Raw genomic sequence first — 22,754 nt, 5'->3', positions numbered from 1 at the left:
CTACAAACAAAATGCCTCCAGAACTGCATCCAGACAGAAGTGTATAGATTTAACAATCCATCTTTCAAAAAGCAAATAAATATAAATGTCCATGAACAAAAAAGCAAGCCACACAGTGTCAGTAAAGCATTGCCTTTGGCATCTTCAGCATATTTTATAGCCTCTGTGAAGTGGTCCACCTTGTCAGTCAGCTCACAACCGCAGCAATTACGCTCTCGTCAAGTGTCACCTGTCTGTACCCCCGTGGGCAGAGTTTGTGTGGAGCAGTCAGCCATTTAGATGCCCCAAATGCTTGTTTAGTGAGCACAGAGCTTACAGCATGGAAGAGCGAGCAAGAAAAGACTTAAGTGTGACTAGAAGCTCTGCTAGTTTTAGTGTGTGTGCTTGTGCATGAGAGATGGGATTTGTTTTTTGTTTTTTTTCTTCTTCTCAAATTCAGATTGGCAGTCTGGATTTCCACTTAGAAGCAGAGGTAGATTTTGATATTAAGAAATTTAGTTTTTTTTTGTTTGTTTGTTGTTTGGATGCAAGCCATAGGTGAGATCAGCAAGGATCTTAAGGATAATGTTACATTGTCATTCAGTGTAACATATATTTTTGTGAAAAGTAAATTGTACTTATGATCCTTTGTGGTTGTTTTTGAAATAAATAAAACAATAACTTATTAAATGTTGTTCTATTTTCAATTGTTAAAGTCTTCTGGGTGGAGTCTGGTGGTTTGATGTATAGTGATAAAATAAAATGATTTATGGCCAGTTTTTCCTCCGGCTACACAGCAAAATATGGGGGACCAAAACAACTCTATGGGTGTTAATTTCAACACTTTGAAAGTGTCTCATGGGGTCCACTCAAAACTGAGTTAAATCAACACTTTCAAAAGGGTTGGCACATTGACACCGAAGTAAGGGTTAATTTTAACTCTAGGCAGAGTTAAAAAATGTAACTATATTTAACACCGCCTGATGTAATATATTGTTATTTTATTCAACTCTCTTGAGTGTAAATATGGTAAAAAGGTCAAATAGACTGTAAATTATAAAATAAAAAACATTTTATTTGAAAACATTCAAAACTTCAACAATTCATTCAGTTTTTAAAATGCAACAATGTCAAATATGCTTTAAATGTTTTATTAGTACAGACAGTATCAACAAAATATGTATGACCAGTGCTCAAAAAGGCTGTTTCAGTCCTTTGGTCCAAACTTGATGTTTCATCAGAGCAATTTGAAACTTCAATATATCGTCACTCATAGTTTTCTTCTGAACGTATACTTTTCTTCTGAAATTACATTTTAAACAACTTGGCGTGCAAATCTTTCACTTCTGGTGTTCCTTGTTCCTCCATATCAAACACAGCAGTTTAAATGAAGGTATAAATGCTGTAAACTTGTGTGAAAACAAACTGGAGCTAGGAAATCTCATCAAGCATGTCCTGTGAATGAAGTGCTTCCCAGCCACAGGATGACCTTTTTATCCATGACGATGTAGTAGCTGCTGATCGCTCGTCTGGTGGTTCCTGATGCACGGATATAGGGTGATGCTCATCTAAGAACTCTTTAAGACTCCAGCATGACTAAGAAAAATGTTTGAAAACAAATTGCAGTCAAATTCTATGATATATTTAAAAGAATATTTAAAGTAAATAAAACATATTCAAGAAATCTAAACTCACCTTTTAAAAATCTTCATGATGATCCACAACTTGACTCTCCCAGCTGGTTGAGGTGACAGGATATGGAAAAGTAGAAAAAACACATATATCACTGTTGGAATCTCCAAAAACAATTAGGTTAACCACTATGAATAGAACTGGAAAAACAGGCAGCTGTCTGTCCAGAATCCTGAATTTAACACAACACTTAGAGCAAAATTTAGAGGATCTTAAAATCTTTAATATCATTTAGTGATGCTGACTTCCCCAAAACATTGGCCACAGTGTAAAAAATATTCATAAACTTACAGTTTTCTGTAAGCGTGTGCGTGCGTGTGTGTGTGCGTGCGTGTTTCTTTACCAGATTCAACTTGTTAGGCCCTTTCAGGTCCAGTATTGACACCACCTTTACTGGAGTCTAGCAGATGTTTCAGGTCCAAATATAATCTAAAATATTAGGATAAGCAGAAGAGTAAAAGTGCAAAGCAAAGAGCAAAACATTATTTAAGTAACAGTTCACCCACAATACAAAACTTATCACCTTCATGTAATTTGTTATTCTCTAATGCTCTAATACCCTCTCAGCTTATTGTGAAACAAATACAGAACTTTATCAAACATACCTTCATTATTATCACCACATATGACCAAGAAGGTGTGCTTGATCATTCCACCAACTCTGGAAATACACCATCCATCTCTAATCAGCCACCGTCACAGGGTCTTGTGTTATTGTATAGAGAACTGTGGCTGTTAAAAAACAACAACACATTAGTATCTAACACATATGCATAACCTTCAGATAAAAAAGAGAGATGAACATCACAAAGTATGCCTCACACTTTTTCAGATATCTTTTGATTCAGATGTTGATTATTGATAATAAATCTACAAATCAATCCTGTATTATCATTAGGCTGCTCAAATATGAATCAGTCGATTAATTTTACAGACAGGTGGCTGTTTACAACGCACTAAATTGTCTTTAATTAAACGGAAATGTTGTGTACAGTACATGCTAAGTTTAGCCTATAATTAAGCAGATATCATGTGGGAGAAAAAGCTTGACTAAGATGTTCCTGACTACATAAATAGCCTAACTTGCTAACGTCAGACATTCCGAGTTGGCAAAAGTCATTTTCGGGGGATAAGGAGTTGATTTGCGGGAGGTAGCGGGAGAGATGAGAACCTGAAGAGCAATGGCATGAGTTGCGCGCGACGTACCTGAAGAGCGGTGGGGGTGACTTGCGCGCGACGTACCTGAAAAGCTGGGAGGGATGCGGTGGAGAGGGGTGTGCAAAGTGTTTAATGATCGGGCGGGAGACGCGCGATTTCCGGGAGATTAACATTCATTTGCGGGCATCTACTTGGGCATCTGGGAGTCTCTGTGCATTTGCGGGATAACGTTAACGTTAGTCCCGCAACTTCCGGGAGACTTCTGTAACGTTAAATGTCTGATAAAGTGCAAACGCGGTCATTTAAAGACATTACTGTTTACATTCCGACTATAATGGTTGTCAACACTAAATATAATTCAAGCGTACGTTATCACGCGAGTCTATGGACTAACGTTATATGGACAGCCACGAATGAACCAGTTTAAAAGGGCCGCGGTGTTTAAAATAACCAAATTAACGTACACGAATAACAAACAATCATATGTTTCAGTCAGGAAGCCTTTTACAAGTAAGCATATGTTCATTTACTCACCAGATATGTTTTAGAAACTCTCCAGAGCTTATGGAAACCGTCCTGTGTTGCTGTTAGCATCCGGGCAGAGTAGGCTAGGCGCTCCGGGGATTCCCTGCTAGTTTGCTTCGAATTAAAGGAGAAGTGTCGATTTTATTTTACAGATGGGTAACAATGCACAAAATGGCATTAAGCGTGACAGAAATGTGTTGAACATGTACATTTGATGTTTTATGCACTACGTATGCGGGAGCATATTAAAAAACATTCTTGAAAAGAAGTCAATAGCAATGCAGTTAAGCTAGATACACAAACGACCATGAATGAACCGCAGAAGTTTAAAACTGTCACTCCGTTCTAAAGTTATTAACTTAACAATATGTTTACAACTGTATTTCCTTAAAGAAAGTCAGTAAAATACCAACATTTAGGTAGTTTGACTCACCCGTTGCTGTTCTAAACCTCAGATGGAAAATGGCGTCTGGAAAATTTTTCAGTGACTGGGGCTGCATGAATTCCCGGATGTTGGAAATAACACCACCAAGTGTTGAAAACTTAACTCCTCGATTTCGCACTGAATAAAATCAATTCTAACTCTTATTATATTCATTTATCAAAATCTAACACTTTAACGTCAACACTTTACTCTGAAATGCTTCAACACCGAGAATTTGCTGTGTATCAGTTTAGAGACTGATTGGACTTTTTCCAGACTTTTTTTTTTTTGTGTGTGTAATTGAAAGGAAACATTTAAAAATACAAGTGTGTCTCGCAAAAGAAAATAAGACAATGTACAAGAAGCATTGTTGTGGAAAAAATAAAATAAAAATAAATTAATTAATAAAACGAAAAACTATTTCTCTGCTTTTACATTTGAATAAAAAGTCAGAATTTGATAGGGGTATAAATAATTTTGGGCTTGACCTTGTATTAATATTATGTTATTAATATATGTAAAAACATTAATCACTGGGAAACACTCATACACTCTCATTCACACATACGGACAATTTAGCTTACCCAATTCACCTATAGCGCATGTCTTTGGACTGGGGGAAACCCAACACAATCTCACGGCAATTCGTAACTTTTTCATTTAGTGGCTAATTCGTATGAATTCGTACGATCTAATTCGTACAATTTAGTACGATTTGCTTATCCCCCAATGACGGTTGGGGTTAGGGGTGGGGTCAGGTGCCACGCCTCCTTTTTAAAATCGTACCATTTCGTACGACTGAACTCGTACGAATTCGTACGAATTAGCCACTAAACTGGCAAAACGTAAAATACTTACGTTTTCTCGTGAGATCAGGCTGGGGAAACCGCAACACTCTGAGGAAACCCACACGAACACAAGGACAACATGAAAACTTCACACAGAAATACTAACTGACCCAGCCAAGGATCGAACCAGCAACCTTCTTGCTGAGGCAATCATTCTACTCACTGCGCCACCGTGATGTCTTATATAGATTTTATTGGACAAAAAAAAAAAGATAAATAAAAATGTGTTTCTGAATTTTGAAATAAAGAGAGATTCCTAAAATCAATTACTAAAAAAATATTCTAATATGTATTGTAGTAGTAGTAGAAGTAATAATAATAATAATAATAATAATAATAATAATAATAATAATAACAATGGGCAGCACGGTGGCACAGCAGGTAGCACAATCGCCTCACAACAAGAAGGTAGCTGGTTCAAATCTCGGTGTTTTTGTGTGAAGTTTGCATGTTCTCCCCGTGTATGCGTGGGTTTCCTCTGGGTGCTCTAGTTTCCCCCACAATTCCAAAGCCAAAGTACAGATGAATTTGGTATGCTAAAATTGTCTGTAGTGTATGTGTGTGACTGAGTGTGTATGAATGTTTCCCAGTGATATGTTGCAGCTGGAAGGGCATCCACTGCGTAAAACATATGCTGGATAAGTTGGCAGTCCATTCTACAGTGGTAACCCTGGATTAATAAATGCACGAAAAGAAAATGAATGAATGAATAATAATAATAATAATAAAAATAATAATGAAAGTACTTTATCCAATGTTTAGATGTTTGTTCTAAAAATATACTTCGGTATTTTTTTTATTTTTTTACATTAAAATATAACAATAGAGTGTACGGGGCTAATTACAAACATTTATTTATTTATTATTTATTTTACTGTTTATTATATTGTTAAAACTGTTTTCAGTAGCAGAATGCTTTTTGTTTTTTATTTTTATGTTTTTATTTTTATTTATTTATTTATTTTTAAAATTATGCAATTTATTTCTAGGGCTGCAAAAGTGAATTTACAGCAAATTACTCCAATCTTCAATGTCACACGTGTCTTAAAATCCTTTGAAAATCAATGTATTCTGATGCTTGGCTGCTCAAGAAACATTTTAAACTGTTTAATCATTCAGTGGAAACTGAAATAACCATTATTAATATCTTTATATCTAAACAGCTGTCTTGCAATAAAGCGACAATTAATCAGCCATGTAAGGCTGCACTGAAATACATTTAAAAAATTATTTTATAAATGTATGTATATATATATATATATATATATATATATATATATATATATATATATATATATATATATATATATATATATATATATATATATTACTCACTTCCAGGGATGTTTATATCAAAGTTGATATTATATAGCTGCACCATGTTGGTGTATCGTAACATCTAACTTTTATGACGTGGGTCACTTACTACAGATATTTTTAGCTTTTCCAACTTTCCACTTGTTGGGGAAACCGAAGCACCCAGAGAAAACCCTTATGAACAAGTGGAGAACATGTAAACACACACAGAATTGCAAACTGACCCAGCCGGTGCTCGAACCAACGTCCTTATTGCTGTGAGGCATCATCGCTACCCACTGCGCCACTGTGCCGCCCCTAAAAATATATGATAGCTGTTTTTTTTTTTTTTTTCAACCCCATTTTTGTCTCTGAGCCAGTTGTATTTATTAAATAAAAAACATTCTTCTTCTAGAGTGATTGCTTGGGCATTTGAAACGGTTGCTTATGCAGGGTTACTGCTTAGTGGACCAATTCAGAATAACCCCATCTTTCTGACATGTTGATCCCTAGATAGGGCACATGTCCCTCTTTCAATGTTTTCAAAGTTTTCCTTCCTCTCTTTATTGTCTGCCAGGTGAAAATTCCAAGTCTGATCACTTTGAAAAGTTTAATAGGATTAGGTTGTTGAAATCCCTAACCCATAAAAGCTGTGAGCAGTGGTAATAGTGCTGCTTGGCTGAGCAGCCACCGCTAATAAGACAGTCTTGCAAATGTTATTCAAAGCAGGTCAGGTTTATTTTATTATTTTAATTTTTTTGCCTGACAGTCTCTGCTTGTAGATATTCATTTGAATCTCATTGCAACTCTTTAATTGGTTAATGCTATTTATTTATTGAATGCACACAGTCTTTATGGCATTGTGCAGTGACCTCTGACTTTGCATAAACTGTGCAGAGGCTTTTCAATCACAACTGTGTAATAGGTTGGTGTATTCAATATTCAACACATGTTGCCATTGTGTTGAAATGATTTATTGAGCTCAATTACTACTCTAAAATTATGTTTTGGAATATACAACAGAGGCAATGGATGTGTAGGAAACTAGACACACACAAGAGAATTTTATAGACAAAACCTGACAAATGTCTTGAAATTTAATATCTGTTCAATGCTTTTAGGTGTTCTATATGTTTAATAATTGACTCCCGCCCATTGAATTAGTAGAGAAAAACACCTTAATACTTAGAGGAAAAAATAATATGAAATAAATAAAACACCAACAAAAACTTAGATGTGCTTTGTTTTAGTAATCGACACATGATTAATTATGAACATTACAAATAGTATATTAATATAAACATGGCTACTTGATTTACAATAATTAATCCTGAAATAAAGGCATGTGGTGTAACCAACAAAAAAGGAAATAAAATAATAATTATATCATAATCATAATCATAATTTGACAACATCTTTTCAAAACACTGATTTTATAAATATTTTACAACGTGTTTACAAGATTGGCTTGGCTATCTGTTATTTAAGAAACCTATTTTCCTTGACCCTAAATTGTGAGGGCTTGCAAGAGTCATTTTTGTCTTTTTTTGCATGCAATTTGCACCACATGACTTTATGAACATTGGGATTTTCAACTCTGACCACACAGTACCTGTTTTTTGTTGCCTGTGCCTTTAACGCAAATAAGCTGGTTTTCCCCACCCATCCTTCCCACAGGCATGTCAGCGCCATAGAGATCGCTCTTTAGTGCTCTAACGCATACTGTATGTCCATTTCCTGCTCTCATGTCAGATAAACAGCATAGTGACATACTGTATAAGAATGAGAAATACTTCTAGTAGATTGGAATTGCTTCGTTGTTGTTTCTTCTTTTTCTTCTTATGCTTCTTCTTCATCATCATCAAACATCCTAATACCTAAAAAAAAAAATGTAAATCCAAAATCCAAATCGAACAGAAAGGAAGATATTTTTAACTTTTCAAAAAAAGGGCGATTTTTGCCATTTTCAGGCGTTGCATTTTAAAAAACTGCTCCTAGGGATGTTATCAGGTCAAAACCAACATATTGTCATCTAAAGGCTTTGGTGATGTTAAGCTGCTGAGATCTGGAGTTTTCATTGAAGGTCGTGTCTGTGGAGGCCTCACAAACTCAAAGTTAAAACAAGAAGTTGTTATTACTCATGCATGCCAATGCCAATAGCTAGTTATAGTAATAGCGCTAACTGCTGGCAACAGGAAGTGACATGTTTTACAGTGCAATAAACTCCTCCTAAAAAAAATTGATAAGACCAAATCTATTTTCCGTTGGTTTAGTCCAAAGGTCATTGTGATATGAAAATGTGAAGATCTAGAGTTTTCTTCAAAGAGCATGACCATGGTGGACTGGCAAATTTTAGTGTTCCGCCTTGAAGGAGGAAGTACTTATAACTCAACCACACAATGTCAGATCTGCCTGAAAATTCATGTAACGTGAGATTCCTGTCCTGAAGACAACTGCATGCAAATATTAAGTTATAGCCATATGACGAGTCACACACAATATTATTACAAAGTACGTGCGAAAGCACACACACATACATGCATTTAATTTTGCACTATTTTTGCCTATAGCAAATGTGAGAAGATACACTTTAAAATTGACTCCTGAATGCATATTTGTTATGTTAATGTACAAAATAAACCCGATTTAATGCCCACACACTAGGATTGAAGCATCTTTTTAAAATAATTTTACTGACACTATGGGGCTGTGACTTTACTTCATTACAAACATGCACTGTTTTAAAAACTTTTTATCTTGTAAAAACTCATTCTTGAGGTGCAGATCATCACAGAGAGCTGAACAGATTTTTTAATCACAGTTGCTTTGCGGATGTCTTGTGGATGTGTTAATATGTGTGACTATGTAGACAAACAATTGTGTCAAACAATTCAGTGGGTGGGGAAAACCACACTTCTACGTCACATTGCAGTCATCCTCAGAATTGCAGGGTTATGAATCTAATTTTAGCATCAGGAAATTTGAGTCTTTGAGTCTTATTGTGTTTATTTCACTCCAATATGACTGTGGACACTCTATACCACAATGAAATCATAGTAGCATATTATGAAAAATCACAAATACCTAAATGTTCGTTAACTTTGTATCATGATAAAATATAATATAAACACAATTTTGTTTTACATTTTGTATTTTTAAACAAACTATTTGCACCATTTGACTTAGGTATAACAAAACTAACGCTCTTTAAATACAAATAAATAAATAAATATAATAATAATAATAATAATAATAATAATAATAATAATAAAGCCACGTAAAAATGGTTATGCTGCATTGTTTTGGAGTAATAGTTTTAGAAAGGCAGTCAAGAAAGTAGAACAAAAGCACACAGTATTACTGCTATTAAAATATTACACAATATATTCATACTGTCCCCCCCCAAAAAAATTCATTAAGTTAACGTAACTAAGTACATTGAACGAAAAACAATTAAGTTTTACCCCAAAAATGTTCAGAATTGTGTTGTTTTAGCTCATTTTAAGTAAGCAGAATTGTTTTGTGTGTTTGCTTGCATTCCATAATTTAATAGTTAAAAAATAAATGATAAAATGTAATATATAGTATTATATAATATAAACTGAAAACCAGCATTACTAGGATATCATGTGACTGCATCAGATAGACATGTATTCCATGTATTACTCAAGAGACTGAATGTGAAATTTTCTATTTGATTCCACTACCGCAAGGTTTATATTTGGAAAAAAATGTTCAGAGCTTCCCAGAGAAATCTGCCCTACTAAAGCATTCCCAGTGATGCTTTTTGATAAAAATTCCCCATCAGGAATTTGTGCAACCAATTGTTACGTCTGGTCCTGGTGTCCCTGTAATGCTCAGGGTTTAATATTGCATCACAGGTGTTGCTCGGTGTTAAAAGCATCATAGTAAAGATTGAATCTGGGTCACTTTCCACCTCTTGCACAACGCTTCTCCTCTCTAGAACGTCAAAAACGTTGTCAAGTATTAATGAAGGAAACGTCCCTGCAGGGCTGGTGTTTGTCAGACGAAATTACATACATTCAGACGGAACAGTGGGATTTAATCTTTTAGATAGCTTCTGGACATATAGGGGGAAAAACATATAGCAGCAGACTGAAAATATCTTGATGATGGAAAGACTACTCTGAGCAGAAAATAGAGGAGATTTCATCTGTAGTATATGCATGTTGTTGCAGTAATATGTTTCACACCTGACCTAACAGCTTGTTGTTTTTTCATTCTTCATTTAAGGATAAAAAGAAGTTTGGAATAACTTAGAGGTGTTGCTTTCATGCCAGATAAATAAATAAATAAACAAAGTAATCAGTTTTTACTACAGATATAGATTATTTGATATTCTTTTATTAGTATTATTTTTATTTATTATTATTATTTTTTTAGTTCTTTCAAAAGGAAAATGCTCACACAGGAAGTGCAATCCATAATTTGAGTTTAGTCTGTTGTGGGAAAAGGTTGATACAATAAGCTTCTTTGAACCTAGCACCTTTAAACATAAAAAAAAAAAAAGTTTCTGCATTTTACTTTCAATTAAAATCGCATCGGAGTTTCTAATATAAACAGGTTTGGTTCCAAAATTATTATTATTTTTTGTTTTCCATACGACCTGTATGTACTGGATATGCTCAATTTATTTATTTATTTATTTATTGAGTATGGTATTTTTTATTGTCAGCTAACTTCATTTAGTGACTTTATTTATTATATATATATATTTAATGGTAAACATATATATACATTATATATATATATATATATATATATATATATATATATATATATATATATATATATATATATATATATATATATATATATATTAGGGATGTCCTAATCTGATATTGATATCGGAAATTCGTCCGACATCACTCCAAAAATGTATATCAGACTGTGTTAAAAATCTCAGAAGTAAGCAGTCCGATTATAAGCTGTTTAAACTCCTTTACAGCTATCCAGCAGCGTCCAGAGCCACCATGCAAAGCCCATGTGATCACAACACTGCTTGCTAGCAAAGTCCCTTAAAGATTTAACATGCTCTCCAGTCTTCACACTAATTTATGGTGTGTTACAATAGAAATATGTTGTGATGGTAGCACACGCTGATGCAATCAACAACGGCACATCTCTACTGATTTTATTTACTTCACGACACGTCAAGCGATCTTTAAGTTACATTGTTTTGTATACGCTGCGAGGCAACGCACTCAATGGCAACGAACCGCACACCATGCGAGCCTCATTTTAAAAGTTTACGTTACAATTCGGTCATGGCATATCGTGGTTCATCCAGTATGATACCCAATTCAACACCAGTGCTTCCCACATATAAGACTTTACCTCAGCAGCCCGGTTCTGTGTGCATGAGAAACTCCACAGACTCGGGTGCTCTGGTGCTTTAGACTTCAGAGACGGGCTGGACATCTGACTTTGGTAGTCGCTTTGAGATGAGCACGAGGACACGAGAAGAAAAGCCTTTCACTCAAAAGACTAACCCAGCTCATTATTTAGGGTGACAATACATCCTCTATATCCTGGACATGTCCTCTATTTGAGCCTTAAAAATGCATTCAGCCAGCATTTCTAAATTGCCTAACATGTCCGGGATTCTGTTTTTATTTTCTATAGCTGTCATGTACAAGGTGTTCAATGATAAACATTTTTGTTGTTTTAATTGTCTATTAAATAAGAGTAAGAAATCATTCTCTTGCTGAGGGCCATTACAGTTTAAAAGAAAGAATGGTATTACTTTTTGGCAGAAGTAAAATTTAATTACAGGCATTCCCATGTTTAACTCTTCTTTAAAAAGCCCAGAAGATAAAGTGCTCTGATAAACATTGTCTGCTTTGCACATCAGTTTGCAGTTCTCTATTTACATTGTCATACTTTTCCCATGTAGGGTGGAATCTGTGCAATATATTATGCAAATAAAATGAATTTTGATAAATAAAATTATTCTTTAAAGTCACATTATTGTATGTGCTGTGGAGAAAAGGTGAATTTCAATCCAGCTACTGCAAATATATTCATGTTAAAGATAATATGTGCAATATATATTATTATAAAATAGAGGTGTGAACCTATACTGGTCTCACGGTTCGGTTCGGTTACGATTATCATGCCATCGATTCGGTTCAATTCGATATCTCGGTGCATCAAGGTGCATTGACGATGCCTTCCATATATAGTGTTATATTTTAGGGGGGAGGCTATAACATGCTGTCTGTATAAACACACAGACACACAGCAACACACTGTCTCTCATTCAAACACATTCACAAACATAGACAGCATCAAACAAACAAACACACACACGCACATACACACACAAACAAACACACTTAAGCCCTTGCAACAGGGAGAGCTTGCGCTGAGCGGAGCAGAAAAACGAAAAAAAAAACGAAAAAAATAAGCACTTTTCCGACGGTCCCTTACAGAGAGCTCCTCTCAGCGCGAGCTCTCCTGGCTAAAGTAAACGCAGACTGCGAGGGCTTAAACGGAGCAGTGCTCGTAATGTCGAGCGAAAAAAAGAAAGACAGCTGTGAAACATAACCAGCTTTGTCTTTCTGTAGGAAACAAACTTTAGATCTTTTTAGGGTAAGCGTTTTTTGAGTTATTGCCGTCTATAACTGAATGTGTGTCAGGAAAATCGAAAACAAAACCAACTGAAGCGCGCTCATTTCTGGCGCCCCAGTGGATATACAGCGCCCTAAGCATTTGCCTATGGTGCCTATGCCACGGGCCGGCCCTGAGTTGGCTGAGTGTTGTAAATAACGGCGATCACCTCCCTCGCGACAGAGCGCATAGGAGATAAATGACGTCACGACATAATAACCGGTTATGGTTATTACTGAATCGATACCGAATTGTCCGCGTCTGCATCGCGGAGCACCGAAGAAACAATTAATTTTGACACCCCTATTATAAAATTAATAATGTTTTGTTAGGGAACATTGTATACAACCATAATCTTCTTATGATGCAAACACAGATTAAATGTCTGATCTGATCATGTAATTGTTTGCACTAACCATACTGCACATTTTTATTAATTTAACAACAACTTATAACAATAAGTCCCTATTTCTGCTCCCCTGTGTGAAAGATATTTTTCAGCTCGAAACTGGATCACAAATTCATCAAGAAGCTGTGCGTGAAATTGAAACTTTAGACACTGAACCTTTAGCAGTTGGTCAGTTAACATATTTTTTTCTTATGTTCCTGCTCTCAGCTGTTTCTACCATTTGCTGATGGTAAAAATAAATAACTGAAGTGACCTTTAATTAGTATTTTCCACTTTAAAAATATATATTTTGTTTATTCAATTAAGATATTTTTCCGGGTCTTAATATTTATTCTTTAACTCCTTTATACATATTCTTATGTAAAAGGTTCACATTTATGCAACAAATAGTTAATAAATTGGTTGTTTATTTCCATACTTACTGTTGCTGACTTTTGTTCTCAGTTTGATCTAACCGTTCATACTTTCCACTCAACGAAATAGGTAAAAGTAAAGTATTCATGATTTGTGCTGATATCAGAAATATATCGGTATCGGTTCGTACTGAAGGCTACAATATCGGTATCGTGACGGAAGATAAAATGTTGTATTATCAGGACATTCCTAATAAATATATATATATATATATATATATATATATATATATATATATATATATATATATATATATATATATATATATATATATACACAACAGTTCTGTCTGGTTCTCAAATCTGATTGGTTGATAGCCGAGCGATATTCTGCAATATCAGAACTCCTACAGCCTCTTTACCCTTTGTGTATTACTCCGCCCACATACAGCCAGCAAAAAGCAGACACAACAGATCTAAAGTTTAAAAATGCACGCTCAACTGTCAGCTTATGATTTGAATGATATGTTCATTCATTAATTTTTTTTTCGGCTTAGTCCATTAATCCAGGGTCACCACAGCAGAATGAAACGTCAACTTATCCAGCACATTTTTTATGCAGCGGATGCCCTTGCAGCCGCAACCCATCTCCGGGAAACATATATAATAAATAACTCAAAACTTTGTGTATTAATCTGCCCACATACAGCAACAAGCAGAGGACACTCTGAGTTTGACAAATATTACAGCTGTTGGACAACATAATGTACTTTTGAGGCTTTTTTAGTCGAGAAAGTAGTTGCTTAGATTGCAATTATGCAGATTATAAGCATAGTGCTTAATTTAAATATTTATAATTTCACGAGAGACAGTGCGCCGACAGCCATCTTTGGTGACAAGATGACAAAATAAGCCCTAAGAGAAAAGCCAGCGTAATTTCAGACTATAACTGATCAAATCATTATTAAACAGGTAAATGATTTTCTAAGTCGATCTCTCTCTTTTGTATGTTGTAGTGTTGTATTTATACCATGCAATTGTAGTATATTGAGTGTGAGATGGGACTCGCATAATATAAATGTGTGTTTTGTTGGCAGAAAGAAAGAAGAAATGCCCGCATGTGTTTTTCCTTATCGCAAGCACAACAGTAGACTGATAGTTATTGCGCTGCTTTTTTCGGGGCTTCTTATTGTGATATCCCGATTGCAAAAGAGACATACTGTAGACGGTTATAGACTGTAATACTGTTAGGAGATATCTCTGTAGACTAATTCATGCCATTCAGCCTTATAATCTTAAAATGTGAGCAAAATCACCTGTTTTGTCATCACTTTAGACATTATGCTAGAGAATCATTCAAACAGCTCTAAAGTGATGTTGGTGAATAAGTAATGATTTCTGCTGATCTGATGTCAGCTGCAGATGTGATTGTATGGCGAAAGAAAGTACTTCCTCATTCAAAAGGATTTTTAGACTCTCAGTGTTTGATTTTATTTTTTATTTTTGCTACTATGCTGTGGAACTGTTGTATAAATGCAATATCACACTCGTTAATATCACCCCTACTTTTCTTATATTAGTATGTAAATCATAAAAACACATCTAAATAACATTTTGTGCAGTTAAAAATTATTTGAAAATGAAAGATTGTCCATTAAACCATCAATGCCAATAAAGAACTTTTCTTGTTTGTTTGTTTTTTCCAATCGGAGTAATGTGTAGTGCAAATTGTAAATGGTTTTTTCAGACATGATAAAGCATTAACCTTTTAACACCACTTATATCAACTCTGAACTGCTGTAATATCATTTATTTATTTATTTTCTAAGAACACACACATTTTTCATGAGCTTGAGATGTTTTTTTACAGTGTGGCCGAGGGCTGAAAAATGTGAAAATGTTTAAAACGGCAAGCGTGAAGATGCATAGGGGCTTTTTGAAAAGCCTCGTGAAATGATTTATTCTATTGTCTGCATCATGGTCGCCGGAGAAAATGCTTTTCAATGACCTGATAACACATTCTGTTGTGCTGTTGTCACCAGATGCATTTGTATGTGTGAAAAGCTGCACTGCAACTAAAACATCAGTAATGCCGGTGCGGAAACCCGTCCTCTAAGCCCTTTGCTTTATTAAAGAAACTCAACGTCTCTATTGGCTTTTGTCTTTAAACTGCATCGCCTTGCACATTTTGTGTATGTTTATGCTTTGAAAATTCTTGGGCTGCAGCTTTTAGTCCCTGCGCTGAGTATTTGTTTGAATGCTGTGAAAAATTCTCAGTCAATTAAAAAGCATTGATAATACACAAGCGCTGCGTGAGCCAGGACACAACACACAGCAGCTGATCAGAGGGGGGATTTATGCTGCCATGGGAAAAACACTGGAAGTGGATCTGTTTTTTTTCTCGCCTTGTGTCTTACTGAGGTTTAAATAAGCCTGCAGATTACTTAAGGGCCTTTAAATGCAAATGAGGCTGTGCAAAGCCAAGCCTGAAACCCTTATCGTTTGCCCTGCAGATTATAGACGGTCTAAAACATCATTTTGGCTATAGGCCCCCCCAGTAAGCTTCAGGCCAGGGGGTTTCTACAGCATGAGCCCTGTATGGATAGATTGATCCGCTGTGCCATTGCCAGGACCAGTTGCAGCTCTGATAACAATAAGCAGCAGGTATCAGGGGGGGAAATATGCGTCTGCCAGCTTGTTCATGTGCTTTTGCCAGAGTCTGCACATGAAACGTGTTTGAAATTGTTGTATTAAGCTCTTTGTGTTCATGTTGAAAGAAAAAAAAAAGTTTCAAGATGTTTACGTTTAGAGAGAGATATCATGTTGTGTTAGCAGTTGAAAAGTAGTATGTTTTATTACACAAGTTCACCGATCAAAACAATGTTCAAGATGTTCACATTTCTATTAGCATTTTGTATATTTTAATAGTTTGATATTTGCTATATTTTCTTCTGCTATTGAATGCTTGATTCTGATTGGCTGAAAGTGTGCAATTATTTTCAGATAAACAAAGCTAAACTAGTTCTAGGCGTATCTTGACTGCTTTAGTTCCATATCACTGTGCTGCATGATATCAGTTACTTCACAGCCCACAACAGTCAAAAATTAAATAAAAACAAAGCAAAGGGCTTTGTTGGCATTCGTCTGTGCAGATTGAATTGCCCTTTAAAACTTGGACCACACAAACAAAAGCCTGACAAATGTCTTGAAATGCAACATCTGAACAGTGCCTATGGATTTGGTTTCAGTGGTTTAGGTGGAATAGTTGAATCCAGTCTATTGAATTGTTAGATAATAATGCACATATTAATGCAAACCAAAGACTGTAGAATACACAAGACATGTCACACGTATACTTTTGAATGGGGAAAAGTGTAACTGCCAATATGGCGATTAAAGCCCCGCCTTCTAGCACAGGAGTCACTGGCTGTTTCTCAAGAAGGCGTTCTTGTATGTACTTGCGTTCTTGTGTCCTCGTGAAACGTCATCAACCATCGCCAAAAGTACTATTCCAATTCTAAAGTTCACATCTTTCCAAGTACACATAAAATTCCTGGATGTGTACTTCCTCTGCCCCTTTGGCCAAGGATGCATCGAGAGGTGACTTGTGCAAACTTGCGAAGATCAGGTATCCCAGAATGCATTGCAGCGTAACCAGCAAGCGCTAATGGCGGAGGAGGAAACCCACATGGTTTTAAAAATACTCCTTTACTGTCACAAAATAAAGTTTTAACAGTTTTTCAGGCTAGAATCTAGTTGTTTTAAACTCGAATCTGCAGTTTATTCAGAAAGATAGCGCTTCTTTGACGACGTGCCCCGGCTTATGCAGACTCTGACTCCCAGCCTGCCAGCGCCAGTGCAGCTTTACATCGGCCAGGCCATCTTGGACGTACCGCTGGACCTCATCACTCCATTGTAGTTAAAACATGATATTTAATACATCTTGTGAATATCTAACAGACAATTTTTGGTCTTATAAATCTATTATTTGTTATCAGCTGTATTTTTTGGCAGTGTTATTTTGTTACCTTTTATAATTGTCTTTAATTATGTTACCATGTCGTACGCTGTTTGTCTTTTTTTACCGAATTGTTTGACCTAATCTTTATTTCTTATTGTGTACGTCTTAATTTCTTATTGTGTGTATAATAACTATTGTAGTTTAATAAATCTGATAATCAAAGACACGTGTCTGTATAATAACACATTTTAATTCACATTTATATGAATATATGTGTACATTTTCTTAAATCAAAAATGTAGATTTATAATATTAAAATAATATTAATTAAATCATTTTATTGTTAATGTACAGTGAAACTGATTAATCCATAGTGAGGTAAGTGACTTTATAAAGTACACTGCTGTTCCATTTGAAGAAGTACCCGACTTGTGTTCTCGCGTCCTCGGGAGTTTGTTTTTCCAAGTCTAAACTTCCAAGGACGCAAGTCCGAACTTTGAGTACTTGGTATTGAGAAACAGCCAATCATCGATCGCTATATGGCGAATAAAGCCCGCCTTCTAGTAGGCATGGGATGATAACCGTTTTCAAGGTATACCTCGATTTGGAAAAGTCAAGGTTTTAAAACTGTCAGAATTTTCTGCTATACCGTTCCTAAGATATTTGTACGATTTTTGAATTTACTTTTTTGTTTTTGTTTTTTAGGACAACAGTATCGCCAGCGGAAAAAAAAGTATATATATATATTGTAGCGAGGCAGAGGGAAAACACAAACACCGTAGATAATGTTACAAACAATGCCCCGGAGGGTGCCTTTATTTACAAGTGATATTGGGGTGAATGAGTGCTCTTCTTAAAGGTGCGTGCTCAAGTGCTCCGGGGAGATGGTGAAGGCTGGTGAGAAGTAGAGTGTTGGATCGGTCACGAGCTGGACTCGGCTGTGGGAGAGACAGAGAGAGACAAGCGTTAGCGCAGGGAGTCATGTCAAATGAAGCTCACTTCCGTCTGTGTGGGGCTGGCTTATATCTCTCCCTGGCTGATGAGGTCCAGCTGTGAGCGATCCGAGGTTGATGAGAGATCCAGCTGGTGTGGATTTGTGCCCAGGGCGACGTGGTATTACATGGCTCGCTACATTCCCCCCCCCTTAGCGTCGTCCTGGTCCTGGGTGTCCTGCGAAGGAAGAGCAGTGTATTGAGAGGGGGGGTAGAATGTTTCGACAGACCTGCCCATCCTGACCAGAGCCGTGAGAGTCCGTCTGCGTTTCCGTGGGAGGCCCCGGCTCGATGTTGTACGTCGAAGTTGAAATCCTGGAGCGACAGGAACCACCTGGTGACCCGAGCGTTGTTGTTCTTCGCTGTCGCCATCCATTGTAGCGGGGCGTGGTCGGTCACCAGAGTGAATTTCCTGCCAAGGAGATAGTACCTTAGCTCCAGGATTGCCCACTTGATCGCCAGGGCCTCCTTCTCCACCGTTGCGTAGCGGGTCTCTGCGGGGGTCAGCTTCCGACTCACGTACATTATGGGATGTTCTTCATCGCCGTGGACCTGGGAGAGGACCGCGCCCAGGCCCGAGTCGGAAGCATCCGTCTGTAGAATGAAGGGGCAGCCGAAGTCAGGTGCGTGCAGTACCGGTGAGGACGTGAGGGACTTCTTTAGGGCTCGGAACGCATCGTCGGCTTCCTTGGTCCATCTTATCCTCTCCGGCTGCCCCTTTCTGGTCAGGTCTGTCAAAGGGCTGGCTATGGATGAGAAGTTAGGTATGAAACATCTATAGTAGCCCGCTAACCCCAGAAATGCACGTACCTGGGTCTTTGTGGTGGGTTGTGGAGTTTCCTGTAGTGCCTTGACCTTGTTTTGCTGTGGCTGTATGAGACCTCGTCCAATGTGGAACCCGAGGTATCTGGCTTCGGCTAGACCCAGGTGGCATTTCTTGGGATTAGCTGTGAGCCCAGCCCGTCGAAGATCTAAGAGCACCCTCCGTAACCGGGATAGGTGTTCTTCCCATGACTCTGAGTGGACGATGAGGTCGTCCAGGTAGGCTGCTGCATATGGCTGGTGGGGCCTCAGCAGGATGTCCATCATTCTTTGGAATGTGGCTGGGGCCCCGTGGAGCCCGAAGGGAAGAACCCGGTATTGCCAGTGCCCACCGGGTGTGGAGAAGGCGGTTTTCTCCTTGGCGTCTTCACTGAGTGGTAACTGCCAGTAGCCTTTGGTGAGGTCGATGGTGGAGATAAATCGGGCTCCACCCAGCCTATCCAGCAGCTCGTCCACCCGAGGCATGGGGTATCCGTCGAACTTGGAGATCTCGTTGAGTTTCCTGAAGTCGTTGCAGAAACGGAGGGTGCCATCGGGTTTGGGGACCATCACTATTGGGCTGGACCACGGGCTACGGGATGGTTCGATGATGCCTAACCTTCTCATCTTCTGGATCTCCTCGTCGATAGCCAGCCTGCGAGCCTCTGGAACTCGATAAGGCCTTTGCCGGACGATGGTGCCAGGAGGAGTGATAATGTTGTGTTGGATGATGGAGGTTCGGCCCGGTTTCTCCGAGAACACATCCTTGAACTGACCAACCAAGGCTTGCAGCTCCGCCTTCTGGTTTGGTGAGAGTTGCTCACCAATGTGGACAACGGGAAGAGTTTCTTCAGCGAAGGCAACGAGATGACCTGGAGCTGCAACCCACTTCTTCATAAGATTTATGTGGTAGAGTTGTTCTTCCCGTCTTCGTCCCGGCTGACGGACTCGATAATTTACCGGCCCTACCCTTTCTACCACGGTGTATGGTCCCTTCCAGGATGCGAGGAACTTCGACGTTGTGGTAGGTATGAGTATCATCACCTTGTCCCCTGGGTGGAACTCTCTGGGTTGGGCGGGCCGGTTATACAATCTCTGCTGGGCGCGCTGGGCTTCGGTCAGGTGTTGTTTGACGATGGGCATGATTTTGTCGATGCGTTCTCTCATGTCCCGTACGTGTTCAATCACCGACCGCTGGGGGGCTGGTTCCTGTTCCCAGGCTTGACGAGCCACATCCAATAGGCCTCGGGGTTGGCGGCCAAACAGCAGTTCGAAGGGGGTAAATCCTGTGGAGGCCTGGGGGACTTCCCTGATACCGAATAACACGTACGGGATCATGAGGTCCCAGTCGCGCCCGTCCTCTGCCACCACCCGTCGGAGCATCTGCTTCAGAGTCTTGTTAAAGCGCTCGACAAGGCCGTCCGTCTGTGGATGATATACAGAGGTTTTTAGCTGTTTTACCTTGAGTAGGTGACAGAGGTCTGCCATCAACCGGGACATGAAGGGGGTGCCCTGGTCGGTCAGTATCTCCGTTGGGATTCCCACTCGACTGCATAGCAGAAACAGCTCCTTCGCGATGGCCGATGACGTGGCTTTCCTCAGGGGAATCGCTTCAGGGTATCTGGTGGCATAATCGAGGATAACAAGGATGTGCTCATGTCCCCGGGCCGACTTCGGCAAAGGCCCTACCAAGTCCATACCAATTCGGGTGAAGGGCACATCGATGATGGGTAGCGGTATTAGAGGGCTGGGGGGTGGTCGTTGGGGAGACGTTCTCTGGCAGATGTCACATGCCTGGCAATACCTCTTTACTTCCCCGTCTAGCCCCGGCCAATGGAAACGGTCGCGGATCCTTTTCACCGTGTTGGCCGCTCCCAGATGTCCCGCCATCGGGTGGGTATGTGCCAGTTCTAAGACCGTCTCCCTCTTGGTCCTCGGAACGACCAGTAGTGTCTTCTTTTCCCCCCGCCTCTCTGCGACACAGTACAGCAGACCATTTTCCACAATGAAATGTGGGAGGGGGTGAGGGCTGGGAAGTCGCTCATTTCCGTCGATGATCCGTACTTGTGGCCAACAGTGTTTGAGCGTTTCATCTTCCCTCTGTGCTCTGCCAAAGTCACCTCCTGCGGTTATCTGTTGAAACAGATCAAAGTATAGATTAGCAGATATAGATGACTCACCCCCTCTGTCGCTCTCGGTGGTCATCAGCGCTGGTTTGCGGTCCCGATGAGCCCGTGGCTTGTTCTTCTTCTTTGAACGAGCCGATGGAGCGTGGTGGTGAGTTAGGAGTTCGTCGAACCCCGGCCAGTCTCTGCCCAGTAAGAGGGACACAGGAAGATCTGGAACAACCCCGACTTCGATTCGCCAGCTACCTGGTTTCGCCGCGATGGTTACTCTTCGGGCGGGTACGTGGCGGGTATCACCATGCACACACGTGATCGGAATTCGCCCTTTGCTTTCATGATGGTATTTTAAAGTTTTCGGGTGAACCAGAGTGATGGCGCTTCCTGTGTCTAAGGTGGCCGTTTGTGTTTTTCCCTCTAGCTGGACTTTATGGGTGGGAGCTTCGGGAGGGATATTGCGGTGAACCGCGCACCCTGCTGTCCAGGCCGGGGTCGAGTGCGTCGTCGGCTCGGTGGGCATCGGCTCGTCCATCGGGCTGGGGACCGCTGGTCTGCCGCCTGGTCGCGCTGTGCCCTCCACCGGTCGCCAAGGTGCACTTACCCTCCGGGGTGGCAGAGCCGCTCTCTCCCCATTATCTCGGGCGATGTGAGCTTCAGCCAGCTCGATCGCCTCCACCAGGGTGGCCAGTGACTCAGGATTTCGCATGCTGGTGAGTGTTCGCAAACGTCGGGGTAACGCACGCATCATCTTCTCGATGATCACCTTCTCAGCGACCTGGACCGCCGAGGGATCTCCTCCCAATAACCATAGCCTTCCCAGGCGAGAAAGTTGAGCTGCTTGGGTTCTCACTGGTTGTTTCTCGTCGTAAGACCACTGGGAAAACTGTTGGGCTGCGCTGATTGTGGATAGCCCCATTCTGGCTAATATTTCCTTTTTTAACGCTTTGTAATCTTCATTTTTAGGTGTCTCTAGTGAAAAATATGCTCGTTGCGCTTCTCCTGTGAGAAACGGAGCCAACATTCTCGCCCAGTTTTCTTTTAGCCAGCCTTCTCTCTCGGCAATAACCTCAAAGGTATGTAAATAAGCGTCAATATCATCCAGGTCGCTGAGTTTAGTGAGATGATGATGCGCACTCACTTCGGGAGTCGGATGGTGTCTGGCCGCCTGGCGGAGCTGCTGTTCCAGTCGATCCTGTCTGGCTGTAAGCTGCTCAGAGATGGAATTCTGTTTCCTGGAGATCTCCACTAGGTGGAGCAGTACCTCTTCCACCGACATGGCGACGGGATGTTGACAGCCGAGTAAGAGGAAGCGTGGGAGAGAGAGAGAGCGGATGCCTGTCTGTAACAAACACAGAGAAAAATTCAGCGGTTATTTTCTACTTAATGGTGAGTGTTTCTTCTGAATTTTTCCCTCTGCAATGCCCGCATTCTCCACCAGTTGTAGCGAGGCAGAGGGAAAACACAAACACCGTAGATAATGTTACAAACAATGCCCCGGAGGGTGCCTTTATTTACAAGTGATATTGGGGTGAATGAGTGCTCTTCTTAAAGGTGCGTGCT

At 39.4% G+C, this 22,754-nt stretch overlaps 1 protein-coding gene and 1 long non-coding RNA gene across 2 annotated transcripts in view; both read right to left on the bottom strand.

Moving 5' to 3' along the window:
* Positions 1-769: 769 nt before the first annotated feature.
* LOC141378424 (uncharacterized) lies at positions 770-3,844 on the bottom strand. The gene is made up of 6 exons (XR_012393042.1): positions 3,788-3,844; positions 3,364-3,468; positions 2,277-2,403; positions 2,015-2,100; positions 1,675-1,717; positions 770-1,575 (listed from the first exon to the last, which is right to left on the bottom strand). It is a non-coding gene; the product is annotated as an uncharacterized lncRNA (long non-coding RNA).
* Positions 3,845-18,061: 14,217 nt separating this feature from the next.
* The window catches only part of LOC141378472 (uncharacterized), a 4,825-nt gene continuing 132 nt past the window's right edge, over positions 18,062-22,754 (bottom strand). The window contains exons 1-2 of the mRNA XM_073927902.1: positions 22,710-22,754; positions 18,062-22,533 (exon numbers count right to left, since the gene is read on the bottom strand). The exon at positions 22,710-22,754 is cut by the window's right edge and continues 132 nt beyond it. Coding sequence (XP_073784003.1) covers positions 18,274-22,470 — 4,197 coding nt within the window. The 5' untranslated portion in view covers positions 22,471-22,533; positions 22,710-22,754 and the 3' untranslated portion in view covers positions 18,062-18,273. The remainder of the gene's footprint in view (positions 22,534-22,709) is intronic.

The sequence above is a fragment of the Danio rerio genome, chromosome 17 (assembly GCF_049306965.1).
Source record: "Danio rerio strain Tuebingen ecotype United States chromosome 17, GRCz12tu, whole genome shotgun sequence".
Taxonomy (NCBI): domain Eukaryota; kingdom Metazoa; phylum Chordata; class Actinopteri; order Cypriniformes; family Danionidae; genus Danio; species Danio rerio.
Note: the sequence above shows the minus strand (reverse complement) of the source record. Positions and strands in the feature narration are given on the sequence as shown.